Source organism: Oryx dammah, unplaced genomic scaffold (assembly GCF_014754425.2).
Source record: "Oryx dammah isolate SB20612 unplaced genomic scaffold, SCBI_Odam_1.1 HiC_scaffold_27, whole genome shotgun sequence".
Classification (NCBI taxonomy): Eukaryota; Metazoa; Chordata; class Mammalia; order Artiodactyla; family Bovidae; genus Oryx; species Oryx dammah.
Genome location: NW_024070211.1, coordinates 79,689,089 through 79,714,091, shown reverse-complemented (window position 1 = coordinate 79,714,091; position 25,003 = coordinate 79,689,089). Strand labels below are relative to the sequence as shown.

The window sequence follows — 25,003 nt, the reverse complement described above, 5'->3', positions numbered from 1 at the left end:
AGCTTCATAGTTTCCTAAATGGGTAGACAATTGTGTCATCCAGTTAAATTGTGTTAAAGATTAGAGCTTTGTGATATATTTTATTATCATAAAATCTTCTGAATTCAACAGTCAGCTAAAATATTACTACCTCAGGAAATTATCATCTAAGCAAATTATGTCTTCTCTTACCCTCCTTTGCTCTAGATGATACTCTGCTTTTAACTTCTTTTTAAACCATTTACTTTATTCTATTTGCATTGTTGTTAATTGAATACAACATTTACTGTAAGTCCCCTACACATGAATGAGGTCAGTTCTGAGAGTATGTTCATAAGTCCAATTTCTTTGTAAGTCCAACAAAGTTAGGCTAGGTACCAGCTAACAAAATTGTCTATTTGATACTGTACTGTAATAGGTTTGCAATCGTTTCCACACAAATAATACATTAAAAACAAAAAACAAATACAAAAAAATTAAAAAAAAGTTAATCTTACAGTACCTTGAAAAGTACAGTAGTACAGTACAATAGCTGGGCATGTTCACATCTTTGAAAATTCAAAACTTGAAGGTTCATATCTAGGAGACTTAATGTATTCAATTACCATTTATAGAAAGCTAGAGATAGGCATTGTGAATCCACAATGAGCAAAAATCAGTTTCAATCTACTGGAAAGGAAATGCATACGAGTAAGCTATGCAATACTCTGAGTTAAGCACCGGTATGGAGGTAAGCAACAAGGAGGATGGTGATTTAAAAGAGGATAATTGAGAAGTCTTCCTGGAGGAGGAAAGCATGGGTCTTAACATCTGAATAATAGTTTTCTGGGTAATGAGGTACAGAAGAAATGACATGAGAAAAAGCACAGAGAAGTGTTATGATGGCTGTGTGCACAGGGAGTAAGGGTAACTACAAACATGGTGGTAACACAAAGGTCAACCTGAGGCAGGAGGTGTGCCAGACCAAACCAAAGCAGCGCTATGGGCTGAATCTTTTCCAAGAGGGAAGCAAGGTGCATGCTCTGTAACTAATAGTGTAGTCAAATATAGGGGAAAAACATATTACAAGTGTTTGTATTTAATTTTTCTTGACCTTTAAAAATTTATATTTGTATGCATGTTTCATATATGTGTACATGTATAATGGGTTTATATATGATATTTACATATAAAATATATAAATATACATAGACACACATAGAGAGAAAAAGGGAGAAAGAGAGAATACTCAAATTATTTTATGCATCAGAAAAGTCTGGAGGCCACTGTTCTTGATCATAGATGGTCTCATATGACTTACTAAGTAATCTGAACTTCATCTTAAGTTGTGAGAAATCTAGGAACATGAACAATGGTATGTGAGAAGACCTGATTTGCATTTTACCTAAGATATTTGTGAAAATAAATTTTAGGAAGATAAAACTGTAGGAAGGAAACCATTTAGGAGGCTGTTGCAGTCATTCAGAAGAGAGATAGTAAAGACCTGAATGAGACTGTAGTGGTACATGCAGACTGAAAAACAAAATAGGACTCAAAACCTGCAGGACTTGGCGACTGATTGGATTTGATGGTGACATAAATAAATACAGATGGAATCAAGGACAACTTTCAGATCTTTGGGTGATGAGGAGTATGTTCTTCCCATCAACTGAGAGAGAGAACAAAGTGGGTTTAGGGCCGCTCTGTAAGTTTGTTTGTTTTTAATAATAGTATTTATTTATTTATTACTGTGCTGGGTCTTTGTTTCTGTGCAGGTTTTTCTTTAGTTGCAGCAAGCCGGGTCATTCTCCAGTTGCAGTACATAGGCTTCTTACCGCAGTGGCTTTTCTTGTTGCAAGCACAGGCTCTAGAATGTGTGGGCTCAGTAGCTGTAGCCCAGGCTCTAGAGTGCAGGCTCAGTAGTTGTGGCACACGGGCCTAGTTGCTTTTTAGCATGTGCAGTTCTCCCTGATCAGGGCTCTAATCCATGTCTCTTGCATTGGCAGGAGGATTCTTTACCACCGAGCAAACAGGGAAGCCTGGTTCTGGTTTATGTTCTGACATGTTGAATTTGAACTGTTTCATGGCGTGAATTCATGCTAGGTTATTCATTCATTGAACTTTTGTATCTAAATAGTCCAAAGTCGGAGAAGGCGCTGGCACCCCACTCCAGTACTCTTGCCTGGAAAATCCCATGGATGGAGAACCCTGGTGGGCTGCAGTCCATGGGATCGCCAAGAGTCGAACACAACTGAGCAACTTCACTTTCAATTTTCACTTTCCATTTTCATGCATTGGAGAAGAAAATGGCAACCCACTCTAGTGTTCTTGCCTGGAGAATCCCAGGGAAGGGGAAGCCTGGTGGGCTGTCGTCTATGGGGTCGCACAGAGTTGGATATGACTGAAGCGACTTAGCAGCAGCAGCAGCAGCAGCAGTCCAAAGTAATGTACTGGATTCTGAGGAGCTAACTAGAAAGATAGCATGGAACCTTACTTTCAGTGTACTCTCCATACAAGTTGAGAGACAACTGCGACTTACTATAAAATGATAGGTGATGTTTGTGGCTACTAAGTACTTATAAGAGGGTGACTGACTGATTCTTTGGGAAGATTGAACAAATCTTGGTCATTTTGGCATCCCTTTATGAAACAATTATCCTGAAATAAAAAGCATCAATATACAGTTAAAAAAATGTTTATCAGGAATTTGTTTACAAAAATAGAATCATTGTGATTTTTTCTGAAAGCTCAGAGCCCATTTATATACTATGTTTTATCATGTTAGCTATGATTAAATAACAGTAAAGTCAATGGAAAAAATAATTATATATTAAGATTCTTATTCATCCATCACTTCTGAATTATATGGTATGCATAGATATTTAAGACAACCATTGAGGACAGAAATTTTATTGATTCTTTAATAGTGTTAATAATAACTCTATCCAAATTTGAAAAAAAAAATTTTTTTGGCCTGTCCTTTAAGTACAATAAGCACTGATAACTTCAACTAATCTTTAGAGCAAATTTTCTGTATCACTTTTAATAGTAAACTTAACTTTGCCTTCTGAAAAGGTCACTCTGTATCCAAATCAATATTAATTTTTATTATAAATAATTAATTGCTAGTGACTTTGGAAATATATAGTAATGCCAAATGTTTATTTTGAAGAAATTTTGCACTGTTATTTTATTTCTTTGATTTTTAGATTTTATGATAGTAATTTATATATTTGTCATTTTATAAAGCATCTGCCTACAATGCAGGAGACCCAGGTTCAATCCCTGGGTCTGGAAGATCTCCTGGAGAAGGAAATGGCAACCCACTCCAGTATTCTTGTCTGGAAAATCCCATGGATGGAGGAGCTTGGTAGGCTACAATCCATGGGGTCGCAAAGAGTTGGGCATGTCTGCGTGACTCCACTTTCACTTTCAGAGGAGAATCAGCATATTTTCTATAATTTTACATTTATAAAGATGATGGTATATTAAACTCAAACCACATTAAAACTTCAAAAGTATACACAATTGTCAAATTTATTATTATACTTTTTATTTGGCATATGAGATCTTAGTTCCCTGACCAGGGATCTAACCATGCCCCCTACCGTGGAAGTGTGGAATCTTAACCCACCAGACTTCCACGGAAGACCCAACGAGTTAGTATACATTTCATTTGGTTATATCATACAGTGTGTATTTTTAATTTTAATAGTTGATTATATATATTATGTACTAGGCATTACATACTTTAACAAAGCATTTATTTACTTATCCTCATAGCCACTTTATTAGTCTCAATTTACATATTGGGAAACTGAACAGAAAGATTAAGGAACTTTAAAATGTCTCTAAGTAATACAGCTGAGATCTATAACTCAGGAACTCCAACCACATTGTGCAAGCTGTTAATTGTTATGCTACATTGCTCTCTTTAGTAAACTTCTTAAGGATTTTTTTTTTTCACCAGAAGTAACAAAGAAAACAAAAAACCTCCAGACATATTTGCTGGGAAATCCTCTGTTTTTAAGGTTTATACTCCATCTTTGTCTGACTTAACTAATTTGAGGTAGAATATAGAAACCAAATATTTGAAGAACAAGATTTCTGCCTTTTCCCTATTCAAAGTTAAAAGTGATACAGAACGTTAGTGTTTTCTGAAGTAGGATGATGGTTTCCTGAAAAAATGTCTGAGTGGGTGTCCCCCAAAGATATATCTACTCAACATGCTGTCTCAATTTTACAGTTTTATTTTGGATGTCTAAAACAGAATAAATTAAAACAATTTCTCCTTGGAGCTACTATTGGTCCTCTTCTTATCTGAAAAAGACGGGAGTGTGACAGCACATTTGAGTTCTTGTATGCTACCTGAAAGTCAAAATTAAGCACACAAGGCTGTGAAAGCTAACTTAATGCATATGAAAAACAGCACATTGGCTATTGCTTTGAAGAGATAAAACAGCGAATGCTTAAGAAAATGTGGAAGATTTTTTTTGTTACCCTGAGAGGAAACAGTCCAACACCTGAAAATGGAATTGCTTTTATAATGAGTATGTTTAACGCAGATTTCATTCAGGACACAAAAGCTCAACAGGCATATATTTCTTATTTGATAAAAGAGTAATTTAAAAGAGAATGTACATTATCTAAGGTTTCATAACATTGTACTTTAAGGGAATTAAACTATCTAGAAACTTTGAAGTCTTGCAGATTTTATTTACTCACAAGATGAACTTCTTACTGATTTGTTGCTGTAGGGAAATTGCCCATTAGGGTTTGTATTGATTTGCCTTTCTCAAAATAAAAGAAACAAATGTAATTCATTAGCACTTTACTGTTGAATCCCTTTTAATATGGAATATTAAGAACTTGGGTCACTTTTAACCTGCAAAATGTTTGAAGAAATGATTCAAAGTTACAAAAGACTAGAAAGTACAACTAAATTCTTATCTGTTCCCAAGTATCAGAACTGGCTGTCATCATCAATTAGGTTCATGATTCTTCCTGAAATAATTTTGTTGTCCCTCCCTCCTATTAACAAAGATGAGCCTATTTATTAAATTGTTTCTTTCTCTGAACTAGGTTTCTAGGAACTATATTGTGTATCTCTCCTAATCCGAATGTTACCCGCTCTTCAAAGATTAGTCAAAGCCTCACTTCTTCCATGAACTCTTTCCTAATGACCTTGACTTTGACCTTGCTTTCCTCCCACTTTCTATAATATCATAGTTTGCTCTAGAGGTATCATGTGGTACACCATGACGCAGAGTGTGCCAGAAACAGGGCATGGCTGGAAAGTAGCAGCTGCTTTGGTAGTACTAAGCCTTCCATTTAAACCTTCCATTTTTGTCAGACAACTTACTAGTTAACCAAAAAGATTTCACTTAAAATGTGTCATTTTATTAAAAATTATTTACTTATAAAGAATACACTAAGAAATATATACCCAAATAGAAATTTTAAAAGGAAAAGGGACAAAAAAGTCAAAACCACTATGTTAACGTTTCCTTGCATTGCTTTGGATTTTCTTAGTCATTCCCTATAGTGTGTATACGCAACTCTGATGTGACTTGTCTGTAACATTATGATTTGATGTGTTAAAATCTATTATATATAATATATATTGTATATAACATCTGAGTATAAAAATTATTTTATGGAGATTCCTAAAAATGTAGAAACTGAAATAAGATGAACAATTAAGACAGAAAAAAATGAGTGCTAAGAGAAAAATTAAGGAAAAAATAACATGAAATGAGAGATAAAATCATGTTGTAAAATTCTATAGAATTTTGGTAGAAGTGGGCAGCAAATTTAACTTTTATATTTCTAACAACTGGTACAGGAAGAAAAACAATTTCAGGGTTCACAATGTCTATATAATTTTTAAAAATTCAAGCAAAAATACATACTTCTGGTATAGAACACAAACAGCCCAATAAAAAACAGCTTATTGGGAATGGAGAAAGATCAAAACAAAGTAATCTTCCTATGAACTGCCTTATAATTTGACTTGAATCAGGCAGAGTGAAGAACAGTAATTTCTAACATATCTGGGTCCACTGGCCAATCAGGATCAACTGAACAAATTTTTTTTTAATTATTTTTTCAAGTTAAAGTCCTCCCTAAACTGGAGGAAAAAAAAATGTCACCCCCAAAGCTATAGTATAATATTCCAGAGGCTATAATATTCTTGAATATAATATTCAAGTTCTTGTCTCCCCCTTCTCTTCTTGAAAATCCCTTTGGCAATGACTCATTAATAACAAGATTGTAATGGAGGTTAGGGTGGGATGTGGTGGGGTGCAAGTAGCATTTTATAATATAAATTTCCTTCTCAAGATATTACACCCTGTTAAATAACTGTTTTTCTTCTTATCTGTGTCTTTTACAGGTTAACTAGTAATTCTCAACCTGCACAAAGCAATTTAAAAATCTCTGGGGTGTGGTTGCATCTTTAGTATTGTTTGAAAACTTCCCCAGGCAATTCTAATGGGTACCCATTTAAGAGCCAAAAAAAAAAATAGATTATTAAAGGCAGACTTATTGCTGAGAAAGGGGGTAGTGATTAGAGATAGTTTCTTTCTGAAAAGTGGCTAATCAGAAAGAGGAGGGAATGATAAATTGAGACAAGAGAAGAAGCTGAGGATAAGACATGTTTGGGGCTGAATATGAAGCTACCACTGGGAAAACAACCCTGTGGTGGGCGTGGCTAGGAGACCTTTTAGAAAAAAGATGTTTAATTTTCAGCTTGAAGTCTTTAGTTGTGATAATAAATTTTTGTATCTCATGCTTCTGTGAATTCTATTGGACTGTTTGTATTGCAAGTTTGTATATATAGTTCTGTGTATAAATGTAGGTGAGAGAGTAAGATATGAAAGTGAAAATGAAAGTGAAGTTGCTCAGTCTTGTCCGACTCTTTGTGACCCCATGGACTGCAGCCCACCAGGCTCCTCCGTCCATGGGATTTTCCGGGCAAGAGTACTGGAGTGGGGTGCCATTGCCTTCTCCAGGGGATCTTCCCAACCCAGAGACTGAATCCAGGTCTCCTGCATTCCAGACAGACTCTTATCTGCGCCACTAAGACATGGATTAAGGGAAAAAAACTGTGTCCTGAATCTGGACTGAAACAACACAGAACAGAAACAAAATATTACATTAAGACACAGAATGACTGGGAAATGCAGAGTAATAGCATAAAGTCTCTTCCTACAAAAATAAGAGAAGGTGGTTACTGAAAGAGTAAAAGACCAGAGTTTGAATTAGAGGGAACTGCCATATCTGTCAAAGTTTTAAAATGAAAATCAGTTTGGAGACCATTGCTTTACTTAAACTAGAGGAATTAATGGATTGTGTGGCCTTAAAGCAGCCTTTGCAAATGTGGAAACAATTTGTTTCTGGGTGTATCTGTTAAGGTCACTGCTGATAAGTAGCAAAAAAAAAAAAAAAAACATTGTTTTTAATTTAAAAGCTAACAAACACATGTAGAATGCTTATATTTGATTTTTAAATGAGAAATGTGTCTGCAACCAACTCATATGAAAGTGGTAGTAAATAAAGTCCAAGCAAGAGTTGGTGTTTGGAGCGAGGAACATTGTTCATGTTGATTCCAATAGTCAGTTACAGTGCAGGTTCACTATAAGCATTGATCCCAAGAGTTGTATTGGCTCCATACAGATGAATCTTGTTTGTATATAACAACAAAAGTTAAAAATGTAACAACAAAGTCCTGACAGCTTTCTCTATAAGATAATAAAGAGGGTAGCTGGTGAAAATTGTTGAATAGCCACAGGTAAAAAATTCTCTAGAACCCAAGCCTGAAGTTTATCAGGAAACCAGAACACATTTTTGTTGTTGTTGTTATTTATTTATGTTTTGGCTGTACTGAGTCTTTGTTGCTGCATGGACTTTTCTCTAGTTGCAGTAAGCAGGGGCTACTCTCTAGTGGCAAGTGTGCATGCTTCTCGTGGTGGTGGTGGTGGCTTCTCTGACTGCAGAACACGAGGTTCTAGGGCACATGGGCTCAGTAGTTGTGGCTCCCAGGCTCTAGAGCACAGACTCAGTAGCTATGGCCCACAAGCTGAGTTGCTCTGCAGCGTGTGGTATCTTCTCAGACCTGTGTCCCCTGTATTGGCAGGTAGATTCTTTACCACTGAGATACCAGGGCAGCCACAGCATATACATTTTATAGAATTTTCCGTAATTTAACTTTGGGGATTGAGCACAATCATCCTTACTTTCAATGTATAGGATAGAGAATAATGGGTCCAACAGAATGGAAACAAAAACTATTGGGTAGGTAAACTGAGCTCAGCAAAGTTGTAAATCTTAGTATCTAATGTCATTAAGTAATTTTTTTTGTAAATAAAATTTTATTGAAATATAGCCATGCCCATATATTTACATATTTTTATTTATATTTATTGACATATAGTTGATTTACAATATTATATTAGTTTCAGGTATACAGCATAGTGATTCAATTTTTTCATATATCATACTCCATTTAAAGTTATTACAAAATAATGGCTAAATATTTCCCTATGCTGTAAATATATCTTTGTTACTTAATGTATTTTATACATAGTAGTTTCTCTTAATCCCAAACCCCTACTTGCCCTTCCCCACCAACTTCTCCCCAGCTGGTAACCACTAATTCGTTTTCTATATCTGTGAGTCTGTTTCTGTTTTATTATATACATTTGTTTGTTTTAGATTTCATGTGTTTGTGATTTTAACATTGAGTATTTGTTTTTCCATGTCTGACAAGGTAGATAAGCTTGGTGGCTAGTTCCTAGAAATTAGAGAATTTTTAGAATTTCTTGCATGTTTATCTGTCCTAGGAGGTCTTTATGGTTGAGCCAGCCATATATGGAGAGGGTGGTGGAGCTCAACAATAGTTATAGAAAGTCTATAGAGTAGATTCTTATTTGGGGGAAAATTATTTCAGATAATGCATATTAAAGTAGGCCCTGCTTCCTAAAGCCTTCCTATGACTCAGCAATTCTACCTGTGTTTATGTACCCAACAGAAATGACACTGTATGTCTGTTATGAGACATGGATGAGAATACAACATGAAATCTAGTGTATTAATGATAGGTGACCAATAGTATTAATTAGTCATAAGAAAATAGACCGCTATAATTGTTATACCCTACATTACAAATTTTACCTTCCAGTTTTATAGTTATATTATACTTTCAGTTCAGTTCAGTTCAGTTGCTCAGTCGTGTCTGACTCTTTGCGACTCCATGAATTGCAGCACACCAGGCCTCCCTGTTCATCACCATCTCCCAGAGTTCACTCAAACTCAAGTCCATCGAGTTGGTGATACCATCCAGCCATCTCGTCCTCTGTTGTCCCCTTCTCCTCCTGCCCTCAATCCCTCCCAGCATCAGAGTCTTTTCCAATGAGTCAACTCTTCGCATGAGGTGGCCAAAGTACTGGAGCTTCAGCTTTAGCATCATTCCTTCCAAAGAAATCCCAGGGCTGATCTCCTTCAGAATGGACTGGTTGGATCTCCTTGCAGTCCAAGGGACTCTCAAGAGTCTTCTCCAACACCACAGTTCAAAAGCATCAATTCTTCAGCGCTCTGCTTTCTTCACAGTCCAACTCTTGCATCCATACATGACCACTGGAAAAACCATAGCCTTGACTAAATGGACTTTTGTTGGCAAAGTAATGTCTCTGCTTTTGAATATGCTTTTTAGGTTGGTCATAACTTTTCTTGCAAGGAGCAAGTGTCTTTTAATTTCATGGCTGCAGTCACCGTCTGCAGTGATTTTGGAGCCCAAAAAGATAAAGTAATATACTTTACTTATTGTTATATGTCATAAGATAGTTAATTTTAAAGTCAGCTCCAGAAGTGAAATCTATGATTTCAGGAGTAAAATCTATGTGTTCACCACTGTACTTCTATGCCTACACAGATGCTTAGCATTTGCTAAGTATTATGTAAGTATTTGTTGAACAAACATAATTGGAGTTAAAAAATAATATTTTAGAATAAGTATTGGAGTATAGTTATGATAGTCGTTCATCATTTTCTATCTTTATATGTATTTCCACTTTATATCTTTCAAGTTTGTCATAAGATTTTGTCATATTTCTGCCTGATTCTATTACTAATTAAAACATTCTTGATGTAACTTATGTTTATTTAGTTATATTCCTGGGTATTAGACTATATATTCTTATATCTTAGTGAAATTACTCCACTTAGAGTGTAGAGGCATGCAATATATATGTTAATATAAGGAAAGGAGAATTGGATGTGAATGATGATTTAAATCTTCTGTCCTCTTGGTCCTCCTTAATACATCACATCATCTCAGTTATTCAATGCTCTAATCCAGTGGATTTGACCATTTAGAGATGGTCTCAGTGTTACAAATTAATCTATTATTCACATATTGAATATTCATGAGGTATCTACTGCACATGTAACTCTTTTGGTAAATACTGAGTCAATTGCCGTCCCTACTTATCACATTTCTCAGACAATTTCCAACAAGAAATGCAGAGATGCAGTTTCAAGTCAATATAATAATAAAGTATGTGCAAGATAATATGGTGTATGTGTGAAGGAATGCTTTGTGGTTATGCTGAATACAATTTTGCAGGGCTGGCAAAGCTATTAGAGAACAATAGGAAAAAGCAAGGGTCAACTACATATTTAGTGTCTTTTTTATTCTAATACCTGTGAAGATTGTTGTCAGTGTCTTCTTTGAACTCATAAAAACACTTGTCTTAGGACTTCCCTGGCAGTCTGGTGGTTAAGACTCAGTGGTTCCGATGCACGGGGCATAGGTTTGATCCCTGGTGAGGGAACTAAGATCCCACATGTGGTGTGGCCAAAAAAAAAAAAAAAAAAAAATTAAAGCCTCTTATCTTTACCACTAATATGCTGTTCAAACTATACTATTATCAACAATTAGTAATTTTTCAATTTGCATACCTTCTGTTCCTTACTTTATTAAGTTTCTCATGGACAAGCTTTGTCTCCCTTAGTTGTGTCTCCTTCCAATCAGTCTTTGTATTACACATCACATTAATTCATTTGTTCATCAGACATTTACTCTGACCTTAGTATATGCTAGGCACTATTCTGGGTGCCAAGGACAAGACAGTGAACAGAATTAAGTCCCAGCCCTCAAAGGGATTATATTTCTGTGAGACAAGATAGATGCTAAACAAACAAACCAGTAAGTATGTAATGTGCTTGACAGTAATACATGCTGTGGAGAAAAATAGGTCTGTAAGGGAAATGGAGCATGACAAGGAAATAATTTCTGTAGAGTAGTCAGGGCAAGTTTGAGTAAGAAGGGAAATATTTGAGCTAAGACAGAATCATGCAAATAGCTAGGGAAAGAACACCCCAAGCAGAAGAAAAAGTGATGGAAAGAAATTTAGACTGAACAGTATTTGGTTTGTTTTAGGGAGAAACATACTTGTTACTAAAGTGGGGAGAGTGGAAGGATAATAGATGAGAGAGAGTTGAAGGGTGTGGGTGGATCATGAAGGAAGGTCTTGGGAAGGAGCTTTACTTTTACCATGAATGAGATGGAAAATTATTATAATACTGAATGAAGAGTAGAGAAATTATCTTACTGACTTTGAATAGGGTGACAGTGGACCCTCGGTGGAGAAAAGTCTCATGAGGAAAGGGAGACCTGAGGCCAAAGTGGAAGTTGGACTTAAGTTAGAGTCTTTTGCAGTACTTCAGGTAGGAGCTAATAATGACTTGGATTACATTCTAACTAGACAGTATGAGAATGGTGAGATGAAGGATATGATTTTAAAGAATAAAAAGAGCTAAAATATTTGGTAATAGATTGAAGATGAGAGTAGTTGGTGATGAATTAGATGTGAAGTGTGAAAAAAAATTATTAAGGACAGCATAAGGTTTTTAACCCAAGAAACAAAGGATGGAGGTGCCCTTCATCATATCACCATGGCAAGGGGAGCTGCCACATGAAAGACTGCAAGAGAAGCATGTTTCAGGTAGAAATCCAAAATTTGTCTTTCACGGTCAAAGATGCCTTTTCTTATATTCCAGTGGAGATACAAAATAAGTAACTGGCTATATGGGTCTAATGTTTGCAGAAGAGAGTGGGGCTCTTCATATAACACTTAAGTATTTATGCAAAATTAGGGCTTATTTTGCATATTTTTTGGAGAAGGAAATGGCAACCCACTCCAGTGTTCTTGCCTGGAGAATCCCAGGGATGGTGGAGCCTGGTGGGCTGCCGTCTATGGGGTCGCACAGAGACGGACATGACTGAAGCGACTTAGCAGCAGCAGCAGCAGTGCTTATTTTTGTTGATCAATTCATTTCTTCAATCATAAAAACATATCAACGGATACTTTGACAAAATGGGACAGATGAAACAAGTCCTTACTTTCAAGATATGTATATGAAAATGGTATCTCTGCTTTGATTCAAGCATGTATCTGACTAAACCACTGTTGCAAACAGGGGCTGCTTGGAATTTTTCCCCAGATAGGTAATAGAATTTAGACTATATTTCATTTGAAGCACAACTCCCAAACTTACTGATAAATGGCTTTTTTATACTAATTGCTTTTTCTTTATTTCCATAGCCTGTCACTATGCCAGATGGAAATTATATTGGTCTTAAAGGATTTGTTCTTCATTAGCCATGTAGGTCACAACACAAAAACTTACTTTGTTGGTAGCAAATTTATTATTTAATGATTTGTCCCCAGTGTCTTTCTGGTGGCTGTATTTAACATCATTGATCCATAATTGCTACCCTTTATGCATATGCATGCACATATATTTCATTTATAGTCTTCAGACACATTTTTCATTCAAATATTCAAAAAGCACTGTTATTTAAAGACTCTATGATAGCACAGAGTTATTCTTCAAGTGTCTGTAAGCCCATTTTTACAATGAGAGTTTGAAAAAGAATGCATAGGATTTGTAATTGACATTTGGGAAACTAGTACCTCAGAAGGAATAATTGGATGATAAGGTACTTTTAAGGCTTTATACATTTTGAATAACCTTATGTTTAAAATACCCTTGACATAATTGAAATATCATGTTTCTTTCCATTCTCTCTCTACTTTGAGACTTTGTTGATTATCTCCAGTGGTATTCTTATCATATGACATTAGAACAGATGTTACTAGAAACACTGTGGTCCAAAATAATATGGTATGATATCAAAATTGTAAATTCATGGGAGATAAGTATTTATGAGTTTAAATTAATAGAAAAACGAAAAAAAATTAAAAGGATGTAATAGGCTATTTGCACATATATTTTAAAAATGCTTTAGAAAACATATTTGACTAGGTTTTCCCATGTGGTTTTAATATCCTTCTTACCATTTTTATTAGTAAATTTTAATGAAGAACATTTATACTCTGGTACACCCAGGATGATAACACTCAAAATGCTGATGCAGTGTGCTCCTAATACATATATCCCTGATGCTAGAAAAAATTGAGGGCAGGAGGAGAAGGGGGCAACAGACGGTTAAATGGCTTGATGGCATCACCAACTCAATGGACATGAGTTTGACCAAACTCTGGGAGATAGTGAAGGACAGGGAAGTCTGGCTTGCTTCAGTCCATGTTCAAAGAGTTGGACAAAACTTGTAACTGAATAACAACAAATACATATATCAATACATTCTATAGTGTATGTATGTTTGTTTGTTTTATCAATAGAAAATGATACCATCTACTGGACAGACATGGGCTTCAATAAAATTAGCCGAGCTAAAAGAGATCAAACTTGGAAAGAAGACATCATTACCAATGGCTTGGGAAGAGTGGAAGGAATAGCTATTGACTGGATTGCTGGTAAAATCCATGGCTTTCTGGTTTTGTTTTAAGTCTATATTGTTAGGGGCTCAATATGCTTCATAAAAATTCTGTTTCTGAGTCATCACAGGTTTTTGTTTGTACTTCTAGCCACAGGGATAAATGGTCTCGTTTGCTTTTGGTTACACTCTTTCTAATACTTTTGAGCCTTTGTATACGTGTTTTTATGTAGAAGTAGATTATGTAGTATTAACTTTGCTCAACTCACCTGAGTCCCATGAGGCTGATAAAAAAGTATTAGAAGTTGTCTTTTGCCTGAAGTCAGTAGAAAGTGAAAATAGAGCTCTTTTTCAGGTGAGAGAAGTTTCCATTTACTTTTAACACACAAAAGTATCATTATATGGGTTAAACAACAGATGTGTGAGATTAAGAAGCATTTACATATTAGTTTATTTATAGCTTTCTGCTTAGTGTACCTATTAAAAAGGAATATAGGAGGTAAATGATTTCTTTATGGTTATGTGAATGTTCAGAAAGTTAATTTTAGCTATAAGTAATAAATAATTTTTTTCACAATTATATTATAAACATTTCTGTATTTCTCCTAGGTAACATATATTGGACAGATCACGGTTTCAACTTAATTGAAGTTGCAAGACTCAATGGTTCTTTTCGTTATGTAATTATTTCCCAAGGCCTGGATCAACCAAGATCTATAGCCTTGCACCCAGAAAAAGGGTAAGTTCAACATTTACATATATTTGGGGATTTTAGGTGACTTTTCTAAAGTTTAATTAAAAGAAAAATTTGTATGTTGATATTAATATTTATTTTTAATCATAATGTTTGAAACAAATTCAGTATCTTACCTAAGTGGAAGGAAAAGTTTGTTTTCACTTTGTCATGTGTATTTCAGTACATACTTGATGGGCTTACATTTATTATGTGTATTTATTTATTTATGGCTGCACTGAGTCTTCATTGCTACCTGCAGACTTTCTTTAGTTGAGGCAAGTGGGGACTACTCTCTACTTGCTGTGTGGTAGGCTTCTAATTGCAGGGACTCTAGGGTGCCTGGGCTTCAGTAGGTATGGCGCATGGGTTTAGTCGCTCAAGGGTATGTGGAATCCTTCCGGATCAGGGGTCAAACCCTGTCCTCTGCACTGGAAGGTGATTCTTAACCAGTGGACCACCAGGGAAGTCCTTATGCAGTTCTTTAATGTGTGTGTAAATCCAAATGAGTACACCAATGCTTTTCTAGATTATTCATTTAAAGTTCTTCCCTAAAACTGTTTATGTGTTTAGAAGTCAGTTTTTTTTGGTGAATGAAGTAACCATCTGATAGCCAACCTTGTTCTTCAGTATTTCTAAAGCTTCAGTTTCCATTTATGTATTTATAATTGTTATATCAACATGTTCATCCCAAACTTTTTTTCTTCTTCTTTTTAAGTTACAGATAAGTATGTCTACTTGTATAATTGAAAGTTCCATTTTTCCATTTGGACAACCAAACTCTACAATCTAATTAAAATTCTACCATCTGAGTTTCTATTAATAGTTTCAATTAAATAAACTGAGTTTCTATTACAAGGGAAAAATCTTGAGATGAATTTCAAAGAGAAAACATGACATTTTTGGTATCCCTCTCACATATCCTATGTTCAGTATACCAGAAACCCTGTTACCTTTGGCTTCAAAATACATTTATGCTTTACCTACTTCTCCCAGTTTTCATTGTTTCCACCATAGTCTGAGTGTTATCACTCTTGCCAACATTTCAGGATTGTGGATTTCCATCTTCTATCCTTGTATTCCTACAGTCTATTCTTCATGTCACAGCCTAATGATCCTTCTCAAATGTAAGTGGCAGTAACTTCTTTGCTCAGAATTCACCAGTTAGTCCTCTTTCACTCTGTTTAAAAGTTTATAACAAACTTTAAATTAGAGTGTTTTTGTTGCCTTTTAATGACTAAATCATGTCTGACTCTCTTATACCCGATGGACTGTAGCCCACCAGTCTCTTCTGACCATGGGATTTCCCAGTCAAGAGTATGGAAATGTTTGCCATTTCCTGGGCTACCCCGTTGGCTCAGGGGTAAAGAATCCACCTACAATGCAGGAGGTGTGGGTTTGATCCCTGGGTTAGGAAGATCCCCTGGAGGAGGGCGTGGCAACCCACTCCAGCATTCTTGCCTAGAGAATCCCATGGACAGCGGAGCCTGGTAGACTGCAGACCATAGGGTTGCAAAGAGTAGGACATGACTGAAGCAACTGCACACACACATGCACACATTTTCCTCTCCAGAGTATCTTCCTGACTCAAGGATTGAACCCAAGTCTCCTGCATTGGCAGGCAGATTCTTTACCACTGAGTCAACAGGGAAGCCCAGAGTGACATTATTTCCTCCATTTTACAGATAAGGAAACTGATACCACAATTAAAATATATTACTCTGTCATTACCATAATGTATGGAAGAGTTATATTTTCTAAATTTCAAAGATTATCCTGCATTATATATGTATGTATGTGTGCTACCTGTTACATATACACATATAAGTATTGTAGAAACGAATAACCAAAAATATCAAGCATATAAGAAAATAGGCTTAACGGATTTTACAAAAAGTTATAATAAAAATTTAAAGACTAGAACTATAAGTGAAAGAGAGAATAAACAATAATGACAAAATGCTGGAAAAGCTAGATGTTTTAGAAAATATTTGAGTTGGATATGACTTGCCCTGTACATTCTCTTGCCTACAACTGCACATTCATGGACACTTGCCAGTACACATTAAGAATGTTGAGGGAAGGTATAATTTTGTTTAGTTCCAAGCATAAAACACATGAGTCAATTTAGTGTGTCCACATCATACCTGTAAACTTGAATATAAAATTTCCTCTTCCAGTGTGATGGTGGTTCAGATGATAAAGAATCTGCCTGCAATTCAGGAGACTCTGGTTCAATCCGTAGGTCAGGAAAATCCCCTGGAGAAGGGAATGGCAACCCACTCCAGTATTCTTACCTGGATAATTCCTTGGACAGAGGAGCCTGGTGAGCTACAGTCCATAGGGTCACAAAGAATCAGACATGACTGAATGACTAAGACCGACTAATGTAATGACATTTAAAAAATATCTTTTTCATTTATACTTTATAATAAAGTGGTGAATCAGTATACCCTCAATGGAAAAAATAAACCTGATCAATTGTTGGACTATATGTAATTATTTTGAAGGTAGGAACAAATATAATTTGAATGTTATAAAATATTATAGATACACAGGAAATGGGTTTGTTTGAATAATATGATTTCTTCCCATCATATTTATAATAAGTCTAGTGCTTCACTTTATTCTAGAAAACTTCTTGTGCCTGGACTATTATTGATTTATGCAGTTCAATTTAACAGGCCTCTTGCTGCTAACTTATCAATCTTTAGTTTTCACTTGCATTTCTTTTGAAGCCGAGTTTTGCCCTCAAGTTGTTATTCCAGACCTCTTTTGTTAAGTATATTTTGTATAGTCATCTTAGCATATAACTATATCTATTTCTCCTTAGAATGATTGAAGACATCAAGCAAAAACTCTGCATATACTTCACTATTTTCAGTTTAAGTGCTACACCCAGGCAGCAAGGTCATGTCAGGACGTCTCCATCTCCTCCTCAGCCTTTAATTCAGTACATGTTAACAAAACAGGACGATAGATGATGTGAAAGATACCAGTAGACACTGTAAAGTATGATGATATAAATAAGGTGTAGCTTTTGTTCACAATGAGTTTTCTGTTTAAACCTTTAAACAAATACAAAATTTTGTTGGAAAATTAAGTAACATAATGTAAAGTAGAACTAATATAGAAGCACCAAAAGACTATATTGATATAACTCAAGCTTAAATCTGATACCTAAATTTCATGTTAAAGTGAACAATTTTATATGACTGTTATAAAACTACATTAAATTTTCAGAAAACAGATAGCTTATGACTGGTGTAGGTAGTAAAAGTGAGGGTAGTAGCAGCTGTGGGGATGATTAATAGACACTTTATTGAGGAGACATGAAGAAAGAATGTTTTTGAGATGGAGTAGAAATATATGAATAAGAAATAAAATAAATAAAAAATTAGTAGTGGCAAAGCAAAGGACATTGCCAAGAGCAAAAGTATATAAAGGACATGTAGGGAAAAGTAGTTAATGTAGGTGGAAGATAAGTTGGGGCCAGAAAATTGGCAATTGGATTCCCTACATTTTAAAAATATTATGATGGCTCCATCCCCATTTTACCAAGTGAAACACTAACTGGTCCTGGATCCTTTCTCCTAAGTCTTCCCCATGACCTCAGAGAATCTACATAAGCAGAGATCAGAAGTACATTGAAGTTGTTGCATTCTTTAAGAAATTCTTCAGAATGGTTCTTTATCCTTCCAGGAAGGATGTTATGGAGGAAGAGGAAGGATTCTTTCTCTGCCCTCATATCAAGAAAGAGAGACAACCAGAGACCAATATATAAGTGGGAAACTAAAATAAATATAAAAGTTGTAAATGGAAAAGTTGTGTGACTTTTTTACTGCAAGTTCTTAAGCCATGAGGAGTCAGATCAAAGCTGGAAAGAGGAAATAAGATTTTAAAATAGATATGAGATATAAGTTTGGACTTAGAAAGATCTGGTCTTTTATGCATGAGAATTAATCTTAATAATATTATTCTGTTTTTCTTAACTAGAATTGTCTTGGAAAGCTTGGATTCTTCCTGAGATAGCAAATTCTGGAGAATAGATAGCTAGTAGCGCATAAATAGAAGCAAGAGTTGGATAAATATAGAGTCATTCCTACTTATTCCAAAGGAGTTCAGGTTCTGCAATAAAAAATGGTAGTGGATGAAATTATCTAAGGAAGACTACAGGAAAAAAAGTCTAATGACATGAATGAAGAATGTTTATAAATGGGGATAAAATGATCATGGGGAGCAAAAACAAAATTAGCAATAAGGCAAAAGAAATGCAGAGAAAGAAGCCATTTCAAGTACGCAGAAAAATCACTGTCATAGCATTTGAGATCAAGATACTTCAAAAGATATCAAAGGTAGGAAATGTCCACACTGACCTTCCAAACTGTCGTGGACACCACTGGTGCTGCGTTTAGACACCCTCTGATCCTGTTTGCGATCTCTATGCACTCCAGTGCCCAGCTACTGTGTCCTTTTCTTTTTAGTAACTCATATAGGCAACATTTTTTCAGAGGACAGCTCCTAGAATCTTCTTTTGCAAGTGGTTCTGAGAGCAAGACAAGAGAGTTTTAGGAAGAACTTCAAACGTATCTGCAAGAAGGAGATCGAGAGACATAAAAGCAGAAAACAGGACATGTAATTGGTGAGAGGGATGACATTTTTAATTGTTATGAATTTCAGGAAATTGATAAGAGAATAAGCCAAATATAAAGAATTAATAAGTGAAAGATAATTAGAAAATAGAGCCAGGATATTTAGACTACAGTGACAGAAACTTGGATAACGAAGGAAAAGAGTGAAAAATAGAAAGTATGTTGAGAAGATAGTAGGGCATAAAGAAAGGTTTTTCTTAGTATGGGACCAGGGAGGTATTGCACATATTCATCAGCTGAGGGGTGAAAGAAAATACGTGTAAAGAGGAGACAGATTCCAAGGAGTTTAGCAGTAACTTTGGCAAGGAAGAAGCAATAGGGTGGAATAGGAAGAATGGAGGATAGCACATGGACAAGATTTGAATCTTAAATCAGGTATCTCTGAAAACAGATCCTGGAATGAAAATTCAAGTCAGGTAGAAGTCAGATAAGAAAGGGGCCAAACAAAGGTTCAACTGTGAACCTTGGAAAGTTTTGGAGGGTAAACCTCACTTAGCAAGGGAGCTTGACTTCGAACTCCCAGCCAGTTATTCACTGGATAGGGCAACCCTGGGGAGATATACATTCCCAAGATTTGCTCTCAGAACCACTTGCAAAAGAAGATTCTAGGGGCTGTCCTCTGAAAAAATGTTGCCTATATGAGTTACTAAAAAGAAAAGGACACAGTAGCTGGGCACTGGAGTGCATAGAGATCGCAAACAGGATCAGAGGGTGTCTAAACGCAGCACCAGTGGTGTCCACAACAGCTTGGAAGGTCAGTGTGGACATTTCCTACCTTTGATATCTTTTGAAGTATCTTGATCTCAAATGCTATATCGCTTTTGGTTACTGGGAAGGTTAAATGAGGTAAATTTAAATAAGAGGATTATATTAGGGAAAGTTCTCTTCTATTTTTGGTGATGGAATGAATGAAGGGGCAGAGTACACCAGTTGTTCAGTCACTCAGTTGTGTCTGACTCTTTGTGACCTCATGGACTGCAGCACGCCAGGCTTCCCTGTCCTTCACCATCACCCAGAGTTTGCTCAAACTCATGTCCATTGAGTTGATGATGCCACCCAACCATCTCATCCTCTGTCGTCCCTTTCTCCTCCTGCCTTCAATCTTTCCCGGCATCAGGGTCTTTTCCAGTGAGTTGACTCTTCATATCAGGTGGCCAAAGTATTGGAGCTTCAGCTTCAGCAGTAAGAATATGCCTGTAGAATCTATTTTAGAGGTTAAACTTAGTGAAATTGAAGAAAGTCATAGATGATATGCATAGAATTAGTGGCTATAAGTAAATAGGTAGAGTTGCTGAAATATTTGTGGCAAATAGAATATGAATAAAAAGGATTCCAAGCAACATGTGTCCAGCTGCAATGAGCTTCTTGAATCTAATGAGGTATTTATATGACCTTGAGTAATAGTGCTTGGTAACTTAGCAGTAGAAAAATGATGGGAAAAATAACCCCAAAAGGGAGCAGGTGATAACATAATTCAAGTTGGCAATTATAAGGGAGTAACCATGAGTTGCTAATCAGGAGATGAGGTCTAGAAATTAGTGATGAAATGGAATGAAACCAAGAACAGGAAATTAGAGTAATGTAGGGTTGAGGCAAAAGAGAGATAGATGTAAGTCCCTGAAACAGAAAAGATGAGGAAGCATGAGCTGGGACGTTCACAGGATCAACAACGTGAGTCATAAGGTCTCTAAGTATGTCATCTTAGAGGGAGAACATGGCAAAATTGTCAGCTATCATGACTGAAGCGACTTAGCAGCAGAAGCAGCAGTAAAGCAATTAAATGGATTTGGTGTTTAAATGTATTAGAGCGACTATTTGATGGTAAGGGAAAATGAAATATACAAATTCATAATGTGAATGTTTTGAGATAATGCATATAACCTCAGCGAAAGTCATTTTTCCCCCCTTACTTAAATATACTTTACTTTTATTCTAGACACAATGGCATCCATTTCTTTGGGCATCTCATTGCACTTACTCTTCCATTCTATCATCTTTAACTTACAATGAAGACTTTCCCTTTGCTTTCAACTAGGCTCAGATCCCTCTTATGTGAAAAGAAAAATGCCGCCCTATTTCTCTCTGTATGTTTACTTCTCTAGTTCTTAGAAGTAAATGTCTCATCATTGAATTTCTGAAATGAGTTTTCAGCTTTAGTTCTTTCTAGGAATATCTAAATTTATCCATAGGCAAATCCAGATTTTTTTTTTTCACGTTTCATACTGCTTGCCTTCTTAACATTTTTCAATTGGTTATCCACTCAAGAGTATTGCTCTGTTACCTTCTTTAACTTGGAGTTTTACTGTTCTCTCTGATCCCTTCCATATATATATATATATAGATAGATAGATTTTTCTCTTTTTTTTTTTTTTTTTGAGCACTGTGTATCTGTTCTGAGCACACTCATTTAAAGCTTTGTATGCTATTTTCTCGCTTGATATATTTATCTTTTACATATATTTTCATGTTTCTAACTTTAATCATTGCATTACATCCAATATTTTATCTTCATTCCTTTTATTTCTATTTACAATTTCCTTTAGAAATGATTTATTTTTATTTCAGTGACATCCAACTTTCACTAAAACTTTTTCATCTACTTTCATATACTACATCTATTTTTCATCTACTTTCTGTCCTAACCATTATGTCTTTTTGTGTTACCATGGTTCTTTTGTCCTGACAAGATCGAAATTTACCTTAGACTTTCCACAGGTTTTCATCAACTATTTCCATCTGTCCGTAATCTTGTCATTCCTTATCTCCAGCTGTCTCTTAAGTTTTCCAGTCTTTCCATTGTGACTCTGAGCTTAGAGCTGACTTAGCTGGTGGATCTCAGTAAATACTTTTGATTTATTAATTTTGAGCCTCTGCTCCCCACAGATTCACATTTCATCCCTCAAAAAAAGAAATCTTTGACATTAATAGCCATTTTAAATATTATTTCTCTACCTTCATTTCTTCTTAAAAACTTTTCTTCAGTATTACTGTATCTATAGATATTTTTCAGGATTCAAAATTGACTTGATATACCTTTTTAGATATTATGTTTATTTTCAGGAAATGTTTATTACTGCTTGGAAATATTAGTGAAAAGTGCCTTCCAATACCTTATCTATATGCTTACTGATGAGTTTAGAGGAGTGGGGAAAGGGCTTATCAATGATCACTCTGCGTAAAAGTTACTCAAACACCGATTTCCAGGTAATATTACATAGACCTATAAGTGTCAAAATTCATATCACAGGAATGAAGTACAGCATTTAAATATTCTGTCTAAAGTTAAAAAGTGGCAGGTGTCCTTACCAAAGGAAAAGGTGAACCATAACAGAGTAAATCAGCTGAATCCAAAATATAAATGTTCCTTGAAGAGTGGGGCATGAAGCCTGATTTTGAACAATGGAGACTTGAAGTCTTTTAAAGTGTAGCCAAATGCAAAATAGAAAGTGTATATGAATTTAGTTTAGCTTGAAAAATCAGTTTCTCTCCTCCACTGACTCCCTTTTTCTTTGGTAAGGACTCACTCTTTAAAAAATAAAATGTAATCTCTTTATGCTAAAAAGTGTTTTTCTACCTACAACAACAACAACAAAAGATGTATAGAAAGTCACAGTATGATATCAAAAAAGCTAGTTAATCTTCCATGATGTATTATCTCTAAATGAAGCACAAATACTCTATTTTCCCCCCTTTTAGGCACTAGGATCTACATTGCCTATCTTAATTTAGCTTTATATCTCTATGAGCATAAATAACTTTCTGAAAAGTGTTTCTTTCCATGGCAAAGACAGCTTTGTGTGGTATCTTGGTATTCAACAAGTACACCTGTTAAATGGTCTTTGATTGATTACATATATGTATATATATGTGTGTGTGTGCATATGTGCATTTTGAATATGTTCAATAGTATATAGAAGGTCTTGAATTACAGTTTAACATCTTTGAAACAGCAAAAGTATAGCATAGTTTAACACCATCTCCTAAAGTATATTTTGTATCTGAAGTCAAGGTGACATATAATAAAGAAGGAATTAACTTTGATTTGCAATAGAAATAGTGATGGAATCAGGGTGCTAGTTCATAATATTAATATACCATGATGGTAAAGTAACTCAGAAATACCACAATAATTCCCCAAATCACATCCACCTTTTTCTATTCATATAAGACTCTGAGAGAGGCATATTAACAAATTATAAGGACAAATGAAAGAAAACTGCTGTATTTTATTTTCCATTAGGAATTTTCTCCAAAATTCTACTGCAATCACTCTTCTTTCAAAGATAGTTATGTGTTACCTGTTTTTTCCCCTATATGTTTCTCATTTCTTCACCTCTAAACACAAATCTTAGATCTTACCTCTCCCACTGAAAAGAAAAATGAAGGGCCAGAAGTGATCAAGATGCCCTTTGCTTTCATTGCAGGTACAAGCTAGTGAAGGAGAGAGAAAGCCCAGAAAGGTCATGGCACTTCCTTTTGTAAGAAGGAAGCCCTGGGCCAGACTACCAAAGCCCTGTTGAATGGAGACCAGTGATAGTTGCACAAAAGTATAAGACCTTGTTTCTAAATTCTTAAGAGATCCAACCAGTAAAAATGTGCTAAAGGGTAAAAGAGAAGTTTAAGATATTTCTCTGTTTGCTTATAGAAATTTCCTCAGTTTGTTTTAATATGGGATATCCGGGGCAGGTTGATATGACTGATATATAAGATGGTTTGGGGGTCATGAAACCAATTAAAAATTTCTGTATAATATTTTAAGAATTCCAAATCAACTTATGAGCACTAGAAGTCTAGGCTCTTGAAGTCTGTTAAATATTTCATAGGAAAATGCATATATTATAGGGAACCATCAAGTGTTATATATTGAGAAAACCAAAAGGGAATTAAAAAATGGACCACTCACTCAGGAAAACAACTGTTAACCATCTAAATACAAACTAATATGTACATATATGTACATATTTATTAAAATGAAAGGATGAGAAATAAGGCAGGGTATAAATAGATACATAAAATAAGGAATTAAATATAAACCTAACATGTTATGGAATTACAGATGCAATGGAATGTTTCTTTCTAAAGATTTTTTCTCCATATTTCTCCACTGTTGGCTGGGCACACACATAATTGTTTTATATAATTACTTAATATTGTACAGCCAGTCCAGTTCAGTTCAGTTGCTCAGTTGTGTCTGACTCTTTGTGACCCCATTGACTGCAGCACACCAGGCATCCCTGTCCATCACTAACTCCCAGAGTTTACTCAAACTCGTCCATTGAGTTGGTGATGCCATCCAACCATCTCATCCTCTGTCGTCCCCTTCTCCCCCCACCTTCAATCTTTGCTAGCATCAGGGTCCCTTAAAATGAGTCAATTCTTCATATCAGGTAGCCAAAGTATTGGAGTTTCAGCTTCGGCATCATTCTTTCCAGTGAATATTCAGGACTGATTTCCTTTAGGATGGACTGGTTGGATTTCCTTGAAAAGTCAAGAAGGAATCTAATGTAAAACTTAATGATAAAAAATAATAGAACAACACCTAAAGAAACAGGTCTTCAATATTAAGAAATAATAAAAATATTTCTAAGTTGAAACAGAGACAACAACCAAGATGGCTTGTATATTTATTTGCTTAGAAAGTTCGCCTCTGAAGTTGTTTATGGGGAAGACAACTTCTCTCACCATAGCACTTGCCCAGTTTTTGTGTTGAAGCCCCTACTTTCATGACTTATAGAGACTTAAAACTAGCAAGTTTTAAGCATTGCTGTTAACATTTTTCTCAGGTAATTCTTTATTTACCCATTTGTGTCTGCCATTAAATAGTGACCTTCATAAGGGTCACTGAGTCCAATTCATCTC

General features: G+C 35.4%; 1 protein-coding gene across 1 annotated transcript in view; it reads left to right on the top strand.

Moving 5' to 3' along the window:
• The window catches only part of LRP1B (LDL receptor related protein 1B), a 762,233-nt gene that overhangs the window by 157,424 nt on the left and 579,806 nt on the right, over window positions 1–25,003 (top strand). Inside the window, exons 13-14 of the mRNA XM_040227930.1 lie at window positions 13,665–13,799; window positions 14,369–14,498. Coding sequence (XP_040083864.1) covers window positions 13,665–13,799; window positions 14,369–14,498 — 265 coding nt within the window. The remainder of the gene's footprint in view (window positions 1–13,664; window positions 13,800–14,368; window positions 14,499–25,003) is intronic.